The 22,808-nt window shown below is 41.9% G+C and overlaps 1 protein-coding gene across 6 annotated transcripts in view; it reads left to right on the forward strand.

Annotated features, from left to right (window-relative positions):
- The window catches only part of PKN2 (protein kinase N2), a 125,965-nt gene extending 104,677 nt beyond the window's left edge, over positions 1 to 21,288 (forward strand). For all 6 annotated transcript variants that reach the window (XM_045027353.1, XM_045027351.1, XM_045027350.1 and 3 more), the window contains 7 exons: positions 8,236 to 8,412; positions 9,151 to 9,213; positions 9,880 to 9,956; positions 11,705 to 11,847; positions 13,633 to 13,740; positions 18,638 to 18,718; positions 18,799 to 21,288. In XM_045027353.1, coding sequence (XP_044883288.1) covers positions 8,236 to 8,412; positions 9,151 to 9,213; positions 9,880 to 9,956; positions 11,705 to 11,847; positions 13,633 to 13,740; positions 18,638 to 18,718; positions 18,799 to 19,002 — 853 coding nt within the window. In that variant the 3' untranslated portion in view covers positions 19,003 to 21,288. The remainder of the gene's footprint in view (positions 1 to 8,235; positions 8,413 to 9,150; positions 9,214 to 9,879; positions 9,957 to 11,704; positions 11,848 to 13,632; positions 13,741 to 18,637; positions 18,719 to 18,798) is intronic.
- The last annotated feature ends 1,520 nt before the right edge of the window (positions 21,289 to 22,808 follow it).

Here is a 22,808-nt window from a genome sequence, read left to right on the forward strand (position 1 = left end):
TCATCGTGGTACCGGTCGTACTCCCGGCGCCGCACGAGGTCCAGGTCACCATCGCGTCGGCACCGCCAGAGGTCGCCGTCCCGGCACCGTTCCCGGCACCGCAGGTCTCAATCCCGGTCGAGCTCCCGGCACCGGTCGAGCTCCCGGCACCGTGACGGACGTCACTCCCGGTCGCCGTCCCGGTACCAAGCGGACCAGCATCGCTCTTCGCTGCCATCCGGGGACGGACTACCTCACTCCGCAGCGCATTCCGTCAGCGCCCCGGCACCTCCATGGCCATCCCGTCCCACGTCGGTCGCTTCTGGGACGGAGGGCTACGGACTCCTGCCACCCACCCCGCAGGGCCATCCTCAAGGGGCACAGCCGTGGGGCTTCTGGGTTCCATGGGCCCAGTATGAGGCGCAGGGGGTGCCCTTCCCCCCAAGACCCCTCGCGTCCGAGCGCAGGGTTCCAGAGGTGACGATCAGCCGACCGGCCCCTTCGCCGCCTGCTGCGGATGCTATACCACCTGAACCCCAGGGGCACGTGCAGCCCGACCCCCCCGCCGAGCACGTGGCAGATCCCTCTTCGGAGCCAGTCATCCAGGGCTTCTCCTCCTCGTCCTCGCCTGATGAAGCGGTGGCCGGAGCGTCGACGAAGGAGCCTCCGCCCATAGACTTAAAAGCACACCAAGACCTCCTTCGCCGCGTGGCGACGGCTATGGCTCTGCCGATAGCGGAGGTACAGGAGGACGAGGACCCCATCACAAATGTAGTTGGGGCAGAGGTGCCAGTGCGAGTTGCACTGTCTTTCGTGCGGACAGTGCAAAAGAATGCCACTACTCTCTGGCAGACGCCTGCGTCCGTACCTCCTACAGCCCGTGGGGTTGAACGCAAATACTCTGTCCCTCCCACGGGCTATGAATACCTGTACACGCACCCGACCCCGGACTCCTTGGTCGTCCAATCGGTCAATGATAGGGAGAGGCACGGCCAGCCCGCCCCTGCGCCCAAATCTAAGGACACGCGGCGTATAGACCTGCTAGGCCATAAGGTCTATTCCGCTGGCGGTCTGCAAATGTGGATAGCCAATCAGATGGTCCTCCTCGCCAGGTACGTCTTCGATATCATGACGTCCCTGGCGAAATTTACGGAGCTCCTGCCAACAGCCTCCCGACAGGAGTTCGCGGAGATGTTGGAGGAGGGAAGGAGGTCGTCTAGATCCTCCATCACGGCCGCCCTCGATGCTGCGGACTCAGGTGCTAGGACCTTGGCCTCCGGCGTGACGATGCGGCGCATTGCTTGGCTACAGTCTTCCACCCTGCCGCCGGAGGTCCAATACACGCTACAAGACCTACCCTTTGACACAAAGGGTCTTTTCTCCGAAAAGACAGATCCTCGAATCCAAACTTTGAAGGACGGCCGTATTGCGATACGTACTCGGCATGCACACGCCGGTGACGCAGCGCAGGTCCTTCCGTCAGCAGCCCTCCCGACCCGTCTATCAATCCCGATATCGGCCATACAATAGCCGGCGACCGGCCCAAAATCGCCGTCGTCCCTCAGGCAACTGCCGTAACCAGGGCCAGGCCTCGTCCAAGGCCCCTCAGGGGGCCAAGCAGGCCTTTTGATGGGACGCTCGAGGACGGCCCATCACTCTCCCTACCGGATCCTTCCCCGTTATTTTTCAACCGCCTTTCCCATTTCTTTTCGGCGTGGTCCCAAGTAACATCAGACAACTGGGTGCTTCAAACGCTCCAGTCGGGATACCGCCTGCAATTTGTTTCGCCCCCACCTTCCCACCCACCCTCCCTGTCCCTCTTCAGGGACCCCTCTCACGAGCAAGTCCTCTTACAAGAGGTTCACACTCTGTTGAGCGTGGGTGCCATAGAAGCAGTGCCTCAAGACAGGCGGGGCAGGGGATTCTATTCCCGTTATTTTCTCATCCCCAAAGCAAAAGGGGGGCTACGTCCTATCCTGGACCTTCGCGAGCTGAACAAATACCTGCTCAATTCCAAGTTTCGCATGGTCACCTTGGGGACCATCATTCCCTCTCTGGATCCGGGAGATTGGTTTGCCGCCCTCGACATGAAGGACGCCTACTTCCATGTCGCAATCTATCCTCCCCATCGTCGTTACCTCCGGTTTGCGGTGAACAACACCCACTATCAGTTCGCGGTGTTGCCGTTTGGACTCTCCACCGCCCCGAGGGTGTTTACCAAATGTATGGCGGTAGTGGCCGCAGCCCTCCGACGTCGTCAGATACACGTCTACCCGTATCTCGACGACTGGCTGGTTCGAGGTCAGTCCCGACAACTCGTAATGGACCAGATGGCAGAAATCCTGGCTCTCTTTCAGCGACTCGGTCTTCTCATCAACGCCGAGAAGTCCACATTGATCCCGGCACAGCGAGTGGAGTTCATCGGAGCGGTCCTCGACTCCACGGTGGCCAGGGCCTGTCTCCCTCGCGCTCGACACCAGACGATGGTCTCCATCATCCGGGACCTCGTCACCTTCCCAACCACGACAGTGCGCTCCTGCCTCCGCCTCCTGGGCCACATGGCTTCGTGCACATATGTCACAGCGTACGCGCGGCTCCACCTCTGCCCGTTCCAGTCTTGCCTCGCGTCGGTGTACCGGCCTCATCGAGACCCCATGGACATGGTGGTCACGGTCACCAGGACGACCCTCGAGTCCCTCCGCTGGTGGCTCGACCCGGAGGTCGTGTGTGCGGGAGTCCCGTTCCACCCTCCTCGCCCATCCGCTACTCTGACTACGGATGCCTCAGCGCTCGGTTGGGGAGCTCACCTGGGCGATCTTCACACCCAAGGTCTGTGGTCGCCGCAGGAGCTCGCCCTGCACATCAATGTCCGCGAATTGCGAGCGATCCGTCTGGCCTGTCGCACCTTCTGCGCTCGCCTGCAAGGCCACTGTGTGACAGTGTTCACGGACAATACAACAGCAATGTTCTACGTGAACAAACACAGCGGAGCCCGATCCTCCCTCCTCTGCAAGGAGGCGATGCTCCTGTGGGACTTCTGCGTGACCCACTCCATTCACCTGGAAGCGTCCTTTCTTCCGGGAGTGCAGAACACGCTGGCCGACCATCTCAGCAGGTCGTTCCTCTCCCACGAGTGGTCCCTCCGTCCAGATGTCGTCCACACAATCTTCCGGAGGTGGGGATTTCCCCAAGTAGACTTATTCGCCTCCAGGGACAACAGGAAGTGCCACCTGTTTTGCTCATACCAGGGTCGCTCGCCAGGCTCCCTGTTGGACGCCTTCCTTTACCCCTGGACGGATCGTCTCCTCTACGCCTTCCCTCCGTTCCCGCTCGTGCACTGAGTGCTCCTGAAGCTTCGGAGGGACAGGGCCACCGCCATACTCGTAGCGCCGGCCTGGCCGAGGCAGCACTGGTTCACCCTGCTGCTCGAGCTCTCCGTGCGGGAACCCATCCCCCTTCCGTTGTGGCCGGACCTCATCACTCAGGACTTCGGCAGACTCCGCCATCCGAACCTGCAGTCCCTCCATCTCACAGCTTGGTACCTGAGTGGTTGACCCACGCGGAGAGGGGCTGTTCTGCAGCAGTCCAGCAGGTCCTACTTGAGAGCCGGAAGCCTTCCACTCGCTCCACTTACCTAGCGAAATGGAAGAGATTCGCACTCTGGTGTGATCAACGAGGTCTCAATCCATTTGTAGTCCCGGTCCCTACCATCCTGGACTACCTCTGGTACCTTAAGGAGCAAGGTCTTGCGGTCTCCTCCTTGAGAGTTCACCTGGCAGCAGTGTCCGCTTTTCGTCCATCTGTAGAAGGTCGGTCCATCTTCTCGAACCAGATGGTTTCCCGCTTTCTCAAAGGCCTGGACCGCTTGTACCCGCCGGTGCGGCGTCCTACCCCGACCTGGGATTTGAACCTTGTGCTGGCCAAGCTGATGGGTCCCCCCTTCGAGCCCTTGGCCACGTGCTCCTTGCTCTACCTCTCCTGGAAGACGGCCTTCCTCATCGCCATTACATCAGCAAGACGAGTTTCTGAGCTCCGCGCCCTGACGGTTAGCCCGCCATACACCGTCTTCCATGGGGACAAGGTGCAGCTTCGCCCTCATCCGGCCTTCCTCCCGAAGGTAGTGTCAGCGTTCCATCTCAACCAGGAGATCTTCCTCCCGGTGTTCTTCCCAAGGCCGCACGCCTCGCCTCGGGAGCAGCAGCTGCATACCCTCGACGTCCGCAGGGCGCTCGCTTTCTACATCGAGCGGACTAAGTCCTTCCGGCGTTCGCCCCAGCTCTTCGTAGCGGTGGCTGACCGCATGAAAGGCGAGCCGATATCCTCCCAGCGGATTTCCTCATGGGTTACAGCATGCATTCGGACCTGCCACGAGCTTGCTCGCGTCCCACCGTGCCGACTCACCGCCCACTCGACGAGGGCGCACGCCTCGTCGGCTGCCTTCCTGGCCCATGTTCCGATCCAGGACATCTGTCGAGTGGCCACCTGGTCTTCGGTCCACACCTTCGCCTCCCACTACGCGTTGGTACAACAGTCTCGAGACGACGCAGCCTTCGGCTCCGCGGTATTACACTCCGCCACGTCTCACTCCGACCCCACCGCCTAGGTAAGGCTTGGGAATCACCTAACTGGAATGGATAGGAGCAATCACTCGAAGAAGAAAAGACGGTTACTCACCTGTAGTAACTGTTGTTCTTCGAGATGTGTTGCTCCTATCCATTCCAGACCCGCCCTCCTTCCCCACTGTCGGAGTAGCCGGCAAGAAGGAACTGAGGAGCAGACGGGCCGGCTGGGGTATATATTCAGCGCCATAGCGGCGCCGCTCCAGGGGGCGCCCAGCCGGCCCACTGGAGTTGCTAGGGTAAAAAAGTTCCGAGATGCCGTGCACGCGCGGCGCGCGCACACCTAACTGGAATGGATAGGAGCAACACATCTCGAAGAACAACAGTTACTACAGGTGAGTAACCGTCTTTTTTTTTACAAACCACTTAGTCCCAGTGAAACTTCTTGGATGGACAAAATTTCCAGCATCCTCTTCCAACAAATTACTACTACTCCATTTAGAGAGGAAATATGTGAGCAGAATGAAGGGCCTCAGAAGGAGCTTCTGTCAGTTCTTGAAGCACTGAGTTGAGCTTGTGTGGAGGGACAGTCACTTTGACTTAACTATTTGTATGTAGGTCTAAGAAATTTGATAACATTTGGTTATAAACCAACAGAGGTTCCTCTCATTTTTGTCCCTTAGGGCTTCAAAAGGAGACATTTGCACATGCAGCATAATATCCTTTAAAACTTTTATCATAGATCTGTTTGGCAAAACTGGGGACATACTTGATGACACTCTTCCTTTTTCAAGCTAAAGAGAAACACAAACTGGGGAATTCTGCCCAACTTCAATGAGTAGTTCAGTAGCTAGTTGAACTCTCCAAACCATGTGGCCAAGGCAGTAGAGTTTTAAAAGTCCATCTTGTGTATAATATACAAAAAGTGGGGAAATAACTACATTACATAGATAGATACGTGTCGAGGTTCTAGGATGTCAAACCAATTAGAATATTATGTTTGCAGTTCTCTACAAAAACTGATCTGTGTATTTATAGAGGTGAGATAATACATTTTATTGGACCAACTTCTGTTGGTTAAAGAGACAAGCTTTAGAGCCACACACAGCTCTTCTTCAGGTCTGCCTGGCACAAGTACCTTCAGAGTGTGTTATAACATTGACAAACTGAAAGTCCATGAAACAAGTGGAATTCAAGAAGATAACTAAACAAAAGCTGCTGACCTCTGTACTCATAGCATACGTCAGATAGAATATAGCATTTCCTGCTTCATTCGAGAACGTGGATGTTTCCCCAGGAGTTCACATCCTAAAGAAGAAAGCTGGATCACCAAGAAGATTATTGAGTTGTGTGATCTTTTGAAGGAAACTAAGGGCAAAAAGGAAGACTGGTGAAAACAAAAGAGAGAGCAATATTCCCATATTGTGATTAAAGTGGCAAAAGAAGCTTGGCTTGAAGAACAGTGCATCAACATACAAAATCCTTTGTAGCAAATGCCACTAGGAAGGCCTATCAAATCATCAGAACTCTTTCATAAAGGATTCTTTGCAGGAAAAATACCCTTTCACCCAAGAACTCTGTAATATGAGTGAAACAAATTCTAAGTTGGAAGTGAAAAAGGCAGAGGAGATCTATACAAGAGAGCTTGATTTATGCTGATCAACCTACAGTTGAAAAAGCTGAGGATGTGGTGTAGACATTGAAAAGCAGTAAAGCCCCTCGAGTGGATAACATGCAAATACAAGCAGAATTAATTAACAGTGGTGGAGAAGCACTCATCCAGGTATTACCGTAAGCTTGTCACTGTGATTTGGGAGCCTGGAAGACTTGGACACACTGCCTGATAGTTCCTGTTCATAAAAGGGGAGACCCAGCTGTTTTGTGGAAATGTCATTGATACATCCTAGCAAAATACTGCTGCATATCATCCTGAAGAGAATTGCAGTCAAGATAGAGAACTTTCTTACTGAAGAACAAGGGGTTTTAGACCCAGAAGAGGTACAGTGGAGCAAATGTTCAACTTGCATGTGCTATGTGAGAGAGTACTGGAGAACAATGAAAGTTTTTGTGGATTTTGCTAAGGCGTTTGACAGCATATTGGGAAATCCTGTGGCTGATTGGAGTTGGTGAAAATGTAATAAGGCTGAAGGTAAACCTCTATGGAAGCATGATGTCTTTCGTGTTTGTGGGACATGAGCAAAGTAGTTGGTTTGACTTGAGGATAGGTGCTAGCCAGGGTGTTTGCTATTCATGAACCCTCTTCAACCTGTTATCTTGAAGAAATATTAAGAAGAGCCACTGATGGAAACTTACAGGAGATGTCTGTTGGTGGATAAAAAATTAGTCATCTGTGTTTCACCAGTGATATTGACCTGATTGGATTGTCACAAGAAGAGGTGCAAAAATTGCTAGAAAGAATTGCAATGGAAGCAGAGAAGTTAGACGTAAAGATATAACATTCAAAGCCAATGGTGACATCTGTTTGAAAAGGTGAAAATATTTCTACCCAAATCTGAGGAACCATTGAAGTGTTCATTGTGTGTTCATTGAAGTGTGTTGAGCACTTCAAATGTCTGTGTAGTGTGTGACTACAAGGGATGTTAAAAATCGTGTAGCGATCCGACATAGAATTGAACTCACGACTACTGCTGCAGCGACACTCAGCCACATTCGGAGAAGCGAAGATATTACCGTGAAGTGTAAAATGAATTTACTGCAGTCTCTTGCCTTCAGCATCTTATGTGTATGGGAGACATGGACTTTAAGGGAACGGGACATTAAGCTTTTTGCCTTTGAATTGCAATGTTATAGGGAACTGGTGCACATTATCTATACTTCACTCATGACTAGCCAGGAGACAATCGCCCAAATTTACAACATAACTGATGACGGATATAATCTAGACGATGAGACAAAGAAAACTTGAGTTTGCAGGACATGTGGATTGGATGAGTGGAGGAAGATGGCTGAAGAAAATTTTGCAGGGATTGGTGCCAGAGGCAAAGGGCGCCCGTGGTGGGTGTTTTTCAACTATGCAGCTGACTGGATAGGATACAGTATGGTGTGCTTCTCAAGGCTATGAGAAGACTGCAAAATATGGAGGAAGATTGCTGGCCAGTGACTCGTGTTATTTACTGTTCGTTGTGATTTGACTCTATGGTGCTTTGCACTATGAAAGAATATATGTGTGTGTGCATATATAGTAATGACATGCAGAAAGAAAAAGACAACTGAATTATAAGAGTCTACATTCATGGAATGGTTTTCATAGCAAACACCAGGAGTAATACTTTGGCTACCTGTGCCCAAAATATGCAATGGAATTGTTTTCCCACTTTTTGAATATTACATGCAAACTACAATTTGTATCAGTTGATCTTAAATATTATATTTTATTTAAATTTGTGGGCATATTGAGAAATTCTAACAGGTATGCTTTCAAAGAGTTTCATGAGATGTTAGCCATATGTCTCCCTTCAAAGTCAGTCAAGTTGTACAGTTAAAATCCTGCATTGCACTTTGAAATTTTAGGCTTTGAGTATCATATCAAATCAGAAAAAGATTTAGGTATTATGAAAGCTTTTTTGGAGGGGAGGGAGGATGAGGGAGGTCTTTCCAATTGATTGTTCTGCGTATTGAAATTTGTAATATAACAATCAGTGTTAAATTTTGCTATTAAAATATTTTCTGTTTGCAGCCTTATGTGTGAAAAGCGAATTTTTGAAACTGTGAATAGTGTACGGCATCCCTTTTTGGTGAACCTTTTTGCTTGTTTCCAAACCAAAGATCATGTTTGCTTTGTAATGGAATATGCTGCTGGTGGAGACCTGATGATGCATATTCATACTGATGTCTTTTCTGAACCAAGAGCAGTGTAAGTGTTCACACCATTAATACCATTAAATATTTAAAGGCTTTGATATAAATTGTTCTGTCTCAGTGGGCTGAAAAAAACCCCCACCACACATTCAACTTTGCTTGCCTTTGCATGCTTGTGTATTGGATCACTTCACTGAGTACTGTAATAATCTTAAATGGACTAAAGATTAAAGCCTTGTTAAAATACATTCAACCCAGTTTGGTTAGAAAAAATAAATTTTATAGATATAGATACAGATATATAAAAATAGTATTTTCTGTTTTGGTTAGAATGGTCAAAACATTTTGTAGGCTGTCTGAATACAAGCGTATATGCCAATATGCTTAAATCTAAATTGCCTTAAAATGTAAATATGTAATATTTGTAAATGTTGTTTTGAAGAATTAGTAGTCTGTTTAAAATGTTAGCTGAAATTAAAAGATGATATAAATGCTCCAGCTTCAGTGGGAAGTGTTGGAAACTTTGGGAATGGGTGCCATAGAAGACTACAGTATAAGCAGAAAAAACATGTTACAGGTTGGGCCACTTTTTGTCTAAACTTTTTCCTGGTAAATTTTAAAGCTTTGACTTAGAATTGTATAAAATTCCACATGTATCACACATTTAAAAAAAAATCCTCTGAAAAGTTTCTATATGCAGACTATCTGTACTCTTCTGAAAGTAACTAATAAAAATACAGATTGATTCATTAAGCAAGACTGAAATTCTAGCTTTATTTAATTATTCAAACAGGTTTTATGCTGCATGTGTGGTTCTTGGACTCCAGTATTTACATGAGCACAAAATAGTTTATAGGTAAGTAATCGATACTTTCTCAAGACTGTAATTTTAACAATTTCTCCTTGCTTAACACTGTTTTTCTTCATCTCTTCCTTGATTTGCTTACCCGAAGCATTATCTTTTTATTTGTTATATTTCTTTCTATGCTAGCAGAAGAAGTTTGTTCTGACATACTTATGAGTGTAAACCAGGGGTAGGCAACCTGCGGCACGCAAGCTGATTTTCAGTGGCACTCACACTGCCCGAGTCCTGGCCACCGGTCCGGGGGGCTCTGCATTTTAATTTAATTTTAAATGAAGTTTCTTAAACATTTTAAAAACCTAATTTACTTTACATACAACAATAGTTTAGTTATATATTCTAGACTTATAGAAAGAGACCTTCTAAAAATGTTAAAATGTTTACCGGCACGCGAAACCTTAAATTAGGTTACTTGGTTAAATTAGAGTGAATAAATGAAGACTCGGCACATCACTGCTGAAAGGTTGCCAACCCCTGGTGTAAACCATAAGTTATTGATGGAAGTCGTAAATCAGGAAAGGGATAACTAAAATTGAAGAGGGGCATTGCACTGCTCTTTTATTTTTAAATAACCTTTTTACCTTAGGGTGAATTATTATTATTGAGTACCACTATAGGCATATCAGTAATTCCAATTTACTTTCAAATACCGTTTTTTAGAGATTTGAAGTTGGATAACTTATTGCTGGATACAGAAGGATTTGTGAAAATAGCCGACTTTGGCCTTTGCAAAGAAGGTAACTGTTTTTTTTTAAATGATTTTTTAATGGGATTACACTTGACGGTTAGCAGATGAGCAGCCCTAAGAGGTAGGAGCATCTAGCATATTTACTCTGTCTGTATATCACTGTAGAAAAATATCTCTGGGATCATCTCAGCTGGAGAACAGTGGAAGCAAAAGATCCTCACTGGGGAGATCATCCGAGTGTCTGCTATGAGGGCTCTTCTCTTCTTTCTGTCGGAATGACTGTACGCAAGAGGGTTGTTACTTTGTCATATCAGCTTGTTAACAATAAGTCATATCACATTTTGCTAAACAGTACTTCGTCCTGTTACAAGCATCATCCAATAATATCTAGAAGCATTCATTTTCTTCCCATCTACACCAAGTTACTGTTCCCTTCTCACTAATTCATTGTCCACTTTCAACAACTTTCAAATATCTCACACCACAAAGTGCAGTGGAAGTAGCTCCCTAAATAGATCATAGCTCAAAATAGGGAAATATCTTCAAAAGGACACTCATTTTAATAGTCAGTTTCTGGCATCTAGCTGCTGGAGGTGCTTTCTTGCAAATGAGACACAAAACAGATCTAGCAGCCATAGTTCAGATTCTCTGCCTGCATTGGGGAATGTGTCCCCTTTTCCAGCATCTCAGTGTGGGAGAGGGATGGCCATCAACAGGAGGAATCTAACTGGATTTGTTTCCTTCTTTTCCAGCTTGCTTTACTTGTCCTACAACTTTCCAGGTCCCAGCAATGTGGGAAATGGAATTTAGTAAATTGAGGGCAGTAGGTCAAAGATTACAGTTGAATTATTTGCATATCTTTGATACTAGCTATGCAACTATTCCACTATAAACAAAAACTTCCTAGAAAATGACAAAGGGTCATGTTATAAATGTAAAAGATCAATGAGAGGGACAGATTTCCTCATTTGTACCCACAACCTCCTAATACATAGTGATGTCTACAGTAATACATTAGTCAGCACTGGTGTAACATACAGCACCTATCGCAATAGGGGCCTGGTCTATAAGTAGGGCCCCTAGGCACTGTGGTAATAATAATCATTGCAACTTTAACCAAGTTTTGCTATATTGCCTTATTTATATACTGTGTATACCTTCAACTAAATTCTGTGCAAGACTTTCTCTGACTTTGACATCATATGCTAGAATCTGGTAGAAGAAACCCTAATAATTTAAAGTATAGTTCTGCCGTGAAAAACTATTATGTAAAATGAAACCTTATTTAACAGATTCACTCACTGTACATATTAATCTTTTTTGCTTATTCGAGTGTCAAAAATAAGTGTGTGCTACTTTTTACTTCTGTTACCTGCTCTGGTTGCAGTGCTGCAAATGACAAATGTGTTCTTTCTTCTTGTGTGCCACCAGAATTGTTTACAACGTTCCACTTTGTTTCATCTCTCCAAGCGCATTGTCTTCAATGTGATGACCAAGGTGTAACTGAGGGGCTAATTTGGCTTGCAGAATCATCATTATTGGTAGTTATGTACAAACAGAGAATCCACCTTGATGCACAGGGCCAAGATGGTGTTTGCACAGCTGGCAAATGGGGGAAAGATTTGTAAACTGAGCTCATTTGTTGAAGTCATCAGCACAAACATGGAGCCCGACAATTTTTTTTTTCTTTACATAGTTGCTTTGAAGAATAAATCTTACTGACTGAAGAAGTTCTTTACTTGGAAGGGTAGTAGTAAGAATACGGCTTGTTTCTTATGAAAATCGTAATTTTTTCAGGAATGGGATTTGGAGATAGAACAAGCACCTTCTGTGGCACTCCAGAATTTCTTGCACCAGAAGTGTTGACAGAAACATCCTACACAAGAGCTGTGGACTGGTGGGGTCTTGGTGTACTCATCTATGAGATGCTAGTTGGGGAGGTAAGCACAGTTGTAGCAAAAAAAATTTGATACGCACATCCAAGTCTTATGAGGTAAGCAAGTTTACAAAACCTAGCATGATTACAAAAATAAACTTGATATCTCAATCTCTCGAATTCTAGAGTGTCCTACCTTTTTAAGCTTACAGTTATTGTATCGTATAGGCCTGGTTCCATATCCTGTATTTTGTATGGATTTTTATGGGGTATCTTAATGAGAAAACTTGAAGGTGTAGCTGCTTGTTGTTAAAAATAGAGGAATAGAAAACACCATAGGCTATAGGCCAGATCTTCAACAGGTGTAAATCACTGTAGCTCATTGACTTCAAACTGTATAGTACCACTGAATACCATACTTACTCATTCATAACTTTCAAACCACTTAACCAGTTATTTTCAGATTAGACTGAGTATTAGGGAGATTTACAAAAACAAGGTTGAAGTTCTAGCATCAGCCATTTTTAACACTGGAGCATACAATTTCAGATCAGAACATATGGAAAAAGTATTGGATCCTTTTTTTTAAAGATCAAAGATTAAACAAAACAATTTGGTTTACATTTCTTAAGCAACATTAGATAAACAAACAAAAAACAATATACCACAACTTTGGCCTTAATGCAAGCATGGAAAATTTCAACTTAACAGTTTTGGGGAGAAAATCATGAAATTCTGAAGAAGGGGAAAAGTTACAATGGAAGTTGGAATTCAACCTTAAACTGTAATGTGCTCTTGCAGCAAGACACGTTTATTTAGCATTTCACTTACTGTTTTTCTCTTGAGAGACAAGGTAGTTGTGGTAGTATCTCTTATTGGGACCAATTACTGTTGATGGCTTGTTCTTTCCCCCAACAGAAGTTGGTGCAATAAAAGATTCACCTACCCTCTCTCTTTATAACCTCATATCTCATAACATGGTTACAACACATTTTGCTCTTCACACTTTTTGTGAATGTCCTATCTAATTTTTCTTCGTAGTAGCCTAGAAATTCTGCACCACAGATGTTAGCATATATAAATGATTATTACCTCCCCTCCTGCCCTAATTATAAAAGCTCCTTAAAGGTGATACAACTGCTTAAGTTGAAAAATAGTAACAGAGAAGTATTTATTAATAATAGCTGTCTTTAATGCCATGTGCATTTTGTCCTTTTAGAAAAAAGTTAATCACACAATCTACTTCTGTCCTTTTTCATCTTCACCCCTAACTAGTCTATTTCTTCAAATGGAAATGAAGTGCGCCAACACCATATGACCTACCAATGGTCCATAAACCACAGTTTAAAAACTGCTGGATGGTATGATGTGGTAAATGTTTTATCCAAACGAATTTGGGATGACCACATTACCTTGGAGTGGCAGCCACCTGAAACAAGTACTAATAAATGCTCTCCCACATTAGATAGTTTATTATTTATGCCTCAGTGCACAGGAAAACTATTTTATAAGTGTGTTTTAAAAAAACGAACATCTAAAAAAAAAAAAGTGATTAAGGGGACGGTATTTTGTGACCTGCCTTGTCTGTCTATAAAAAGTATTACTATCGCATTTTCCCCTTCAGAAAGCTACATTATCTATTACAGGGAGAGGGAAAATAATTTGACACATTGAGACATCTAACTCTAAACTGGCAGCTGAATGGGAAATAAGGCAATTGTTCTCCTTTTTGCCTTATCTTAAATACGGCAGCAGCAACAAATTGCTTTAGTTTCTTTAGAAACATAGGTTGATTTTAAAATTTAGCTTCCAAAAATAAGAGAATTTTTTTTTAACTACTTTATCATAGTCACCCTTTCCTGGAGATGACGAAGAAGAGGTTTTTGACAGTATTGTAAATGATGAAGTAAGATATCCACGGTTCCTTTCTACAGAAGCCATCTCTATAATGAGAAGGGTAAGATTATAGTAAACAGTGAAATATTTTTTTTTTGTCTAATTATTGTTTTCCTTGAAGAGGGGAATTTAAGAAATTTAAGTGCCTGCATTACAATGGACATTGTTTTCATCAGATTGGTTTCAGAACTGCTTCACTAACGTTACTTTTTAAAATCAGCCTCACCATTTTGGTCTAACATGAAACTTAAGTGTTTGACTATTATTTACATTCTCTAGTTAGGAAAAAAAAATTCATTCACTAAAACGTCTTACATTACATTTGTGTAATTATTTAAACTTTTTGTTAATCTCTTAACACTGACACAATTTTTTCTAGACCCAGTCTTTCCCATCCACATTTAGATACAAAAGGAACCAGACGAACAAAACCACTTCCCAGTGACTCACACGGTAGCTCAGTACTACCACATGAGTGTTCTATGCTAAGAATCAGAGGGGTAGCCGTGTTAGTCTGGTTCTGTAGAAGCAGCAAAGAATCCTGTGGCACCTTATAGACTAACAGACGTTTTGTAGCATGAGCTTTCGTGGGTGAATACCCACTTCTTCGGATGCAAGTCAGAGAAGAGACTATGCTAAGAAGAGACTTTGGGATTTTCACATTTCGTTCTGTCAGGGGTTGGAAGTACCACACACACTCCATCTAAAGTCTCTTCTCATAAGAATTGGAGAAGGTGCACAATTGTATAGACACAGCATAAGTGAAATACCTTAGGCTAATGGGTGCAGCCATATGCTCAACTAATATACAGTGTGCTTTCCAATTGTATCAGAATTTTGGCCAGACACACCAGGGCAAACCCTAAAGAAAAACCCCATTGCATTGGCAATGTCCACATAGAACAGACAGGACTATTACTTTTCATCCAGAAAATGTGCTAAATGAACTTTATTTTGCTCAGATTAACCTCAGAAAAGAGATTCCAGTACAGTACCTGAGTAGACAATGCATGCAGTTTTGTGTTTCAAACAGAATGCTTAGGTCATTAGATCACCCCCTCTGGTGAACTGGGTTATTTCATTTATCTTCCTTCTGAGATGCTAAATTATTTCACTGTTTAGGAGGGACAGAAGATAATTTTGCTAATAAACATTTAACCTTAAAACTGAAGGAAAGAAATTATATACAGCAGATTAAAAAGCCCGTCAGTTATCTCTTGAAATGTGATTACAGAGCTTTGTTCCTTTAAATCTTACACTTAAAATGTTTCAATTGCTGGATAAAGCATACTGTACAGAGTCATAGGACTCAACCTAAAACTGTTGACATCTATATTTAAATCTTTTCCAAATGCACTAGATTTAAACTGACCCCATTTAGATAATCTCTTATTAAGAGGAAGAGAACTCCAGTCCAATACAGCAGTAAAGGAAGATTGCATTACGGGATCTTTCAGTCTGAAGCTGGGCACTTCACTTCATCCCTTCTGTCTATACCAGATAGTTACATCCCCAGGAGGCTTAGCTATTCTCTTACAGTATTAGGGCAATAAAATACATCCAAGCAGTTCCCAATCCTCCATAGTAGGGCTGTCGATTAATCGCAGTTAAGTCACGCAATTAACTTTTAAAAAATGAATTGTGATTAAAAAGATTAATCACACAGTAAAACAATATAATACCAATTGAAATTTATTAAATATTTTGCATGTTTTTCTACATTTTCATATATATTGTATTCTGTGTTGTAATTGAAATCAAAGTATATATTTTTATAATATTTGCACTGTAAAAACAATAAACCAAAGAAATAGTATTTTTCAATTCACCTCATACAAGTACTGTAGTGCAGTCTCTTTGCTGTGAAAGTGCAACTTACAAACGTCGATTTTTTTGGTTATATAACTGCACTCAAAAACAAAATGTAAAACTTCAGAGCCTACAGGTCCACTCAGTCCTACTTCTTGTTCAGCCAATCGCTAAGGCAAACAAGTTTGTTTACATTTGCACGCTTCTTATTTACGATGTCACCTGAAAATGAAAACAGGCATTTGCATGGCACTTTTCTGGTTGGCATTGCAAGGTCTTTACGTGTCAGATATGCTAAACATTCGTATGCCCCTTCATGTTTCAGCCACCATTCCAGAGGACACATTTCCAAGCTGACACTCATTTAAAAAAAAAAATGCATTAATTACAGTTGTGACTGAACTCCTTGGCAGGGAATTGTATGACCCCTGCTCTGTTTTGCCTGCATTCTGCCATATATTTCATGTTATAGAAGTCTCAGATGATGACCCAGCACATGTTGTTTGTTTTAAGAACACTTTCACTGCAGATTTGACAACATGCAAAAAAGGTACCAATGTGAGATTTGTAAAGATAGCTACAGCACTTGACCCAAGGTTTAACAATCTGAAGTGACTTCCAAATTCTGAGAGGGATGAGGTGTGGAGCATGCTTTCAGAAGTCTTAAAAGAGCAACACTCCGATGCGGAAACTACAGAACATGAACCACCAAAAAAGAAAATCAACCTTTTAGTGGTGGCATCTGACTCAGATAATGAAAATGAATATGCGTCAGTCCGCACTGCTTTGGATTGTTATTGAGCAGAACCTGTCATCAGCATGGACGCATGTCCTCTGGAGTGGTGGTTGAAGCATGAAGGGACATATGACTCGTTAGCGCATCTGGCACGTAAATATCTTGCGATGCCAGCTACAACAGTGCCATGAGAACACCTGTTCTCACTTTCAGTTGACATTGTAAACAAGAAGCGGGCAGCATTATCTCCTGCAAATATAAACAAACTTGTTTAAGCGCTTGACTGAACAAGAAGTGACTGAGTGGACTTGCAGGCTCTAAAATTTTACATTGCTTTATTTTTAATGCATTTTTTGTACATAAGTCTACATTTTTAAATTCAACTTTCATGATAAAAAGATTGCACTACAGTACTTGTATTAGGCGAACTGAAAAATACTATTTCTTTTTTTACCATGCAAATACTTGTAATAAAAAATTATAAAGTGAGCACTGTACACTTTGTGTTCTGTATTGTAATTGTAATGAATATTTAAAATGTAGAAAACATCCAAAAATATTTTTTTAATTGCTTCACAGCCCTTCTTCATAGATTTTTAAAGCCAGGAAGGACCAGTATGATAGTATAGTCTAACCTCCTACATAACACATAAACCATAGAATTTCACCTAAGAATTCCTGTGTCAAGCCCAATAACTTCTGGTTGAACTACCGCATATCTTCTGGTCTTTAAATCAAGATTAGATGTCTTTTCAGAAGTGATGGAGAATCTAACACTTTTTCCTTGGCAAACTGTTCAAATGGCCAATTATTTTCGCTGCTTAAAAATAGTTGTTCCTTATTTCAAGTTTGTGTAGCTTCAATTCAACAAGATAGATCGCTATGCCTTTGTCTGCTGTCTGTCAGAAATCCCCCAGGTACTTACCAACAGTGATCAAGTCATGTCTTAACCATCTCTTTGTTAAGATAAAAAGATGGTGGTTCTTTAGACTCTGACTGTAAAGTTGGTTTACCAGACTGATCATTTTTATTGCTCTTTACTGAACCTTTTCCAATTTTTCAGTATCCTTCCAGAAGTCTGAACACTAGATCTTAGATACAGAATTCCAGTAATAGTCTCATTAATGCTGTATACAAAGATAATAGCACCACCTTACTACTATTCTATAGTCCAGTTTATACATCCCAGAGTTGCATTCATTTTCTTAGTCACAGTATCTCATTTGAGAGCACACGTTCAGTTGGTTATCCACTATGATCCCCTAGGTCCTTTTCAGAGTTAATTCTTTCGAGGATATAGTCCCCTCACATCTTGTAAATGTGATCTTACTTTGCATTTAGTTTCATTAATACATGTCCAGGAAATGGGACTTCCAATTTTTTTCAATACGCAGATTGTAAGGAAGAGAACAGAAGCCTTGCACATCCAGTTCAAGGTGGATGAAATTACTTATTATGGAAAGTTGCAAAGGAAGTCATAAAAGTTCCCATTAGCATTCATTTCATTCATGCTATGGTGACTTCATGGGCAAAAAGATACTGGTTATCCTATGAAATTATATAGAAATAGTAGTACCTCTGCACTCCTTCACCTCGGTGGCTAATAGCTTTTAGATGGTGGGTTAGCCAAGTCATTGCTGTCCATTGAAACCTTTCTTATTTCTATGCTGCTGATCTGTCCGTAGTCCAATGAAAGAGATGGGCCTTACAGAATAGTCACTCCAGACTGGACACTTGGGGAAGACACTTACTGGCAAGAGCAGAGTTTTCCCATGTGATCACCCAGGACTTGATGTTAGGACTTGCCTGTTAAAGATATGTCAGATATTAGTTATCCTTTTAGTTTTAACTCATTCTGTTCTGTTCAGGCCATGGATGAGTGTGGTATGTAACACACAGTATTTAGTAAAAGGATGATTTAAATGTCCGTTCTTCGGTTTTGTTTTATTAGAACCTTAACACACGCACAGAATTGTGTTGTTGGCTTATGGGCCCATTTATAGAATAACATGCTTCTACATGGAGATCAGAATTTAGTTTCTAGGGTCTGCAGTGACTGGAAGTATCTCACATTTCCCTCTAATGTCCTTCTGCGGCATAGCATGAAGCAGTTTTCAGCCTTTTCTGACAAAACTGAGTGCTGTGAAATGGGGTATGGGGGGGGTGGAGAAATATGGATGCTGTAAGGACCCACTTTCTCCCAGGTTAAATGAGGAAAAAGATGAAAGCTTATGAAAATTTTACAATTTGTAAAGAAATTAAGCACAGTTTTAGAGAGTTTCTCTGCCTCTTCTGTGAACGCTGCTTTTCCAGTAAATCTAATCTCCTTGCTCCTTTGGTCTGTAGCATCAGCTACCTATTATATATTTTTTCTCCAATTTTGAGTGCTAAGATCTTCAAAATGTTTTGTTAGCTGCTACGAAGAAATCCAGAGCGGCGCCTTGGAGCTGGTGAGAAAGATGCTGAGGATGTGAAAAAGCATCACTTCTTCCGGGTATGTAAAAGCTAGTGTTGTTTGTAAAACATTAATTCTCAGCAAGGCAGGAAACTAACCAACAATTGATTGTTTTACAGGTAATAGATTGGAATGCTTTGCTGGCTAAGAAGGTGAAGCCCCCTTTTGTACCCACCATTAGAGGAAGAGAAGACGTTAGTAATTTTGACGATGAATTTACCTCAGAAACACCTATTCTCACTCCACCCCGGGAACCACGGATACTTTCAGAAGAAGAGCAGGAAACGTTCAGAGATTTTGATTACATTGCTGATTGGTGTTAATTTCTAGACACTGTGAAATCATAGCTAACTGGTTCACAAGAATGCCTCTCAGAAGAACACCGGCCCTTCAATTGCTCTCTGTGCCACCTGTAGCTTCTGATTTTTATTCACATGAAGATTCTTTAACGTACTGTTTTTAATACTCTTGTGAAGAGTGGCCTCCTTGTCGTACTTTGATCTGAGCACTGGAAAGCAGTTCTATAGAGTTTTTAAGCTGAGTTGGTGAATACAGGCCACCTTAAGCGCTCTCATGTGGACACACTTGGATCTGTACTGTAATTGTTACTTTTCTACAGCAGATAATTGTAAAATACATGCCTTAAGTGGGGGGGGGGACAGTTTTGAGCTAGATTGATAACCATTTAACTTTATTCAGACATTTTAAAATAGAAGTTTGGGGTGCTATTGACATTCATGAGAATATGATTTTATCTGGAGAAGGCAAATGGTCAGTTTTTTAAAAAATTACTGTAATGTCCAAAAATGTTTAATTTTAGACTTATGCACACTTTCAGCTTGAGTTTTAAAATAATGGAAATTAAGAACTGATGCCTTGTTTTGTAAATTTTCTATGGTATTTATTAGAAAAAAAGTGTGTTAAATGCCTTGCCTTTGTGAGAACAGTAAAAGTGCTTCCATAAAAACAAAACAGACAGGTCCTGAAAGTTTACCAAAGCCACTTGCCAAACAGTTTTTGCCTTTAAGCATGGCTTTAAAAAGGAAGGGGGGAAAAAGACTCAGCAGATATGAAGAATGTAGTAAGAATGTAGTAAGAATGTCTGTTCAGTCTTATCAATAGTGTATGTGTTCCCAAGTCCATCCACTTCTATACGCTTGAAATCCAAGCCTTTTTCTACTAATTGGACAAATCTTAAGTTAATCATACCATCCTTAGCTATCTAGTTCATCTTGTCTACTATATATCATATCTTTAGAAAACAAAGATTTTCAATGTATACATGCTGTGAACATGTATATTTGGAAGTTGTAATGCATTCTTAGTTGCAGGCATGTAATTTAATTGTACCACTTCATGAATTTTGCACAGTGGCCATGTGAACACATCATAGAACTCTGTTAATAGACTAACATTTGTATACATTTTGGGCCACTGAATTCCAGAACTTAGATTGGCAATTACTGAGGGTAAAAGCAATATGTTGTAACAGAATGTATAAATATTTTTGATAAGTGTATATTTTATAAACCTCAACACTAAAAACTGTACCTCAAAAGTCAAAAAATAGTTTAGACCGGATCCTGTGTGTGCTTTTAAACTCAGTCATCGACCTATTTTTGGCTGTCAGTATTCTGTAGGTAAACAGCCACTCTTGGAAAACAAGTTTCCAGTGTTTTCCTTAACTCACTAATAACATTTATATTTGATCCTGTGCTTCTTGTAGGTTCAGCCTGGTCCCTGGAGAGCAAATGGTTAGCAAAAACTGTAAGAATCCAAAGTCAAATGAGTGCAGATTGTGGAATTAAATATTCCAAATAAATTATATAACACAAACCATGTTGATCTTCAAAGAATGAAGTAGTGAAATTCCAAGGTGTTACTTTTGAAAAGTGAACCTTTTGTAAGTAAATGACTGTAGGTTAGAACACTAAATATCAGAAGTCCTGAACCAAGAGGCCTATGGGAGAAAATGGGTTGATAGACCTGAATAATGTATAAGACAGTTTCCTTTTAGGCAAAAAGGAAGAATGGTAACAGGACAGAATATAGAAATCATGGTTTTGGCTTATTAAATGAAGGTCTTAAAGTGGGAACAATATAATTTAACTTGTTTCAAGATGCTGATTATCTCTGAGGTGGGGGAAAAAAACTTAAATTTAACACTTTTGAGGTACAGTCTGTTCACCCTTTTGAGCTCCCAAATATATATATAGAAAAGTGTCTAAAAGAGGATGCTTAGAATTTTTAAAAGCACCCTGGGAAATACCTTTTTGTAACTACATCTTGTACAGAATTATTTTTCATCTAAGTAAATCACTAAAAAAAAATTAGGGCAGGGTATGTTCACACAGTTAAGCTGAAAGAAAGCACTAATTTTATCTCTGTAGTTTTTTAAAATTATTTTTAGGCAGATTAAGATTTTAAACTAGATTGTAAATATATTTTGCTATACTTTATCTGTATGTGGCTGCTCAAGCACTTTGTAAGGAAATTAGGATATTTTAGAATGGTACACTATGCATTAAAATGAAATGTGCCTTTAACAATGTCATTCTAAGTGTTTTGCAGTCATTAATATCACAAATTAAAGTTTAAGTAGTTTGTAACTTGTGTCCCAAATATGATTTTACTGGCTGACTGTGTAGTGATGTACATATTTCACTTTTTTCCCCAGAGATATCTTTCTGAATTTGATATTTGTCCACCCTAAGGGAGAGGATACTTGGTAACAAAGCTTATACCAAAAAGTTTGGAGTTTTTTTTCTAACTGCTGCTTGCTTTACACTGGTATGCAGTCCTAAGGAGGCTAATATGACTATCTGTGTAAGAGCACCCTTTATAATAGCTTAATGTTAACAAGGATGATATTAATTTAAAAACAAGATCTTTAAATACTAGGAACTAGTGTTATACATGGTTGATTCCTAAGGAAAGCCAAACTTTACCATTGTTCATTTTAATAAGCTGTGGCAACTTTTCACTTATGTTTTAATTAGTATGAAGGCAGTAGGCATTGTTCATGTGCTGCTATAGGGGTCTATAAGCTACTTTAAATCTAAATGTCCAGGTCATTGGTGGTGTGGTACAGGAACCCTTCCCCTTCACTAATTGGGCTGATAGTAGAGAGCATGCATTATGTGATGTATTTCATTCTTTCCTAAACAGGTGCCTCGATAAGCTGGACCATGGGTTACATGCTGAACCTAAAAAGCCCCTCCTTTCCATAGAGCACCCCAAGGGGACCAGAGTAGGAGATTAAAAAAAATTACCAACACCACCTCCTGTAAAACATCTGGGACCATTCTTTAGCATCATTCACTCCAGAAAATGAATTAAGTGGGGACAGTTGATTTCAGTGTAGCATGTCTTTAACCTTAGTTTCTTGTGGAAGTATGTTACAAAAGCTTTGTGATGCTCCCCTGTGTCCAATAGATTTCCCACAAGTAGTACAGGAAAAAAGGTGTTATTGTAATTACATGTACACTGACCAGCAAAAGTGTGCATTCTGGATTATTAGGGTACCACCATTCAGAAGAGGCTACTTAAAAAAGCCTTGACCTAAAAGCTTAGTCTAAACCAGAGGTTCTTAAACTATGACCTGCAGATCACCTGAATGGAGCTTGTGGACCACTGGTGGTCTGTGACTAGTTCTCTATAAGGTGTGTGCTTGGGTAGCAGCACATGAGTGAATGAAGAGCCACTCAATTTAGTGGAGCCCCACCTGCACAGCTCCACTAATCAGATGCCTGGCCCTGGAGAAGACACATGTAAGGTGAGGTGGTGGCATTGGGGAAAAATAGGAGTTGGATGGAATTTAGGAATGTAGCTGCTGGGGAGAGATGGCACATCCATCACATTAGAAAGGTGACTAAAATTGTGTATTTGTAGAACAAAAGTTTTTTTAATAGTGCTTTTATCAAAAGTGCTTTACAATAATTAGCTAATGATACAAACATTCAAAAAGTTTAAGTGGTCCATGGGGAAAAGTTTGTGTTGCTGTTTAGACCAGTGATTCTCAATGTGACATGCATAGACCATCACATGGTTAAGAATAAACTTTCAAAGAGTATCTAGGTGAGTTAATTATTTCAGTGGGATGAAAATATTCTACACCTAACCCCTATTT

The sequence above is a fragment of the Mauremys mutica genome, chromosome 8 (genome assembly GCF_020497125.1).
Source record: "Mauremys mutica isolate MM-2020 ecotype Southern chromosome 8, ASM2049712v1, whole genome shotgun sequence".
NCBI lineage: Eukaryota > Metazoa > Chordata > Testudines > Geoemydidae > Mauremys > Mauremys mutica.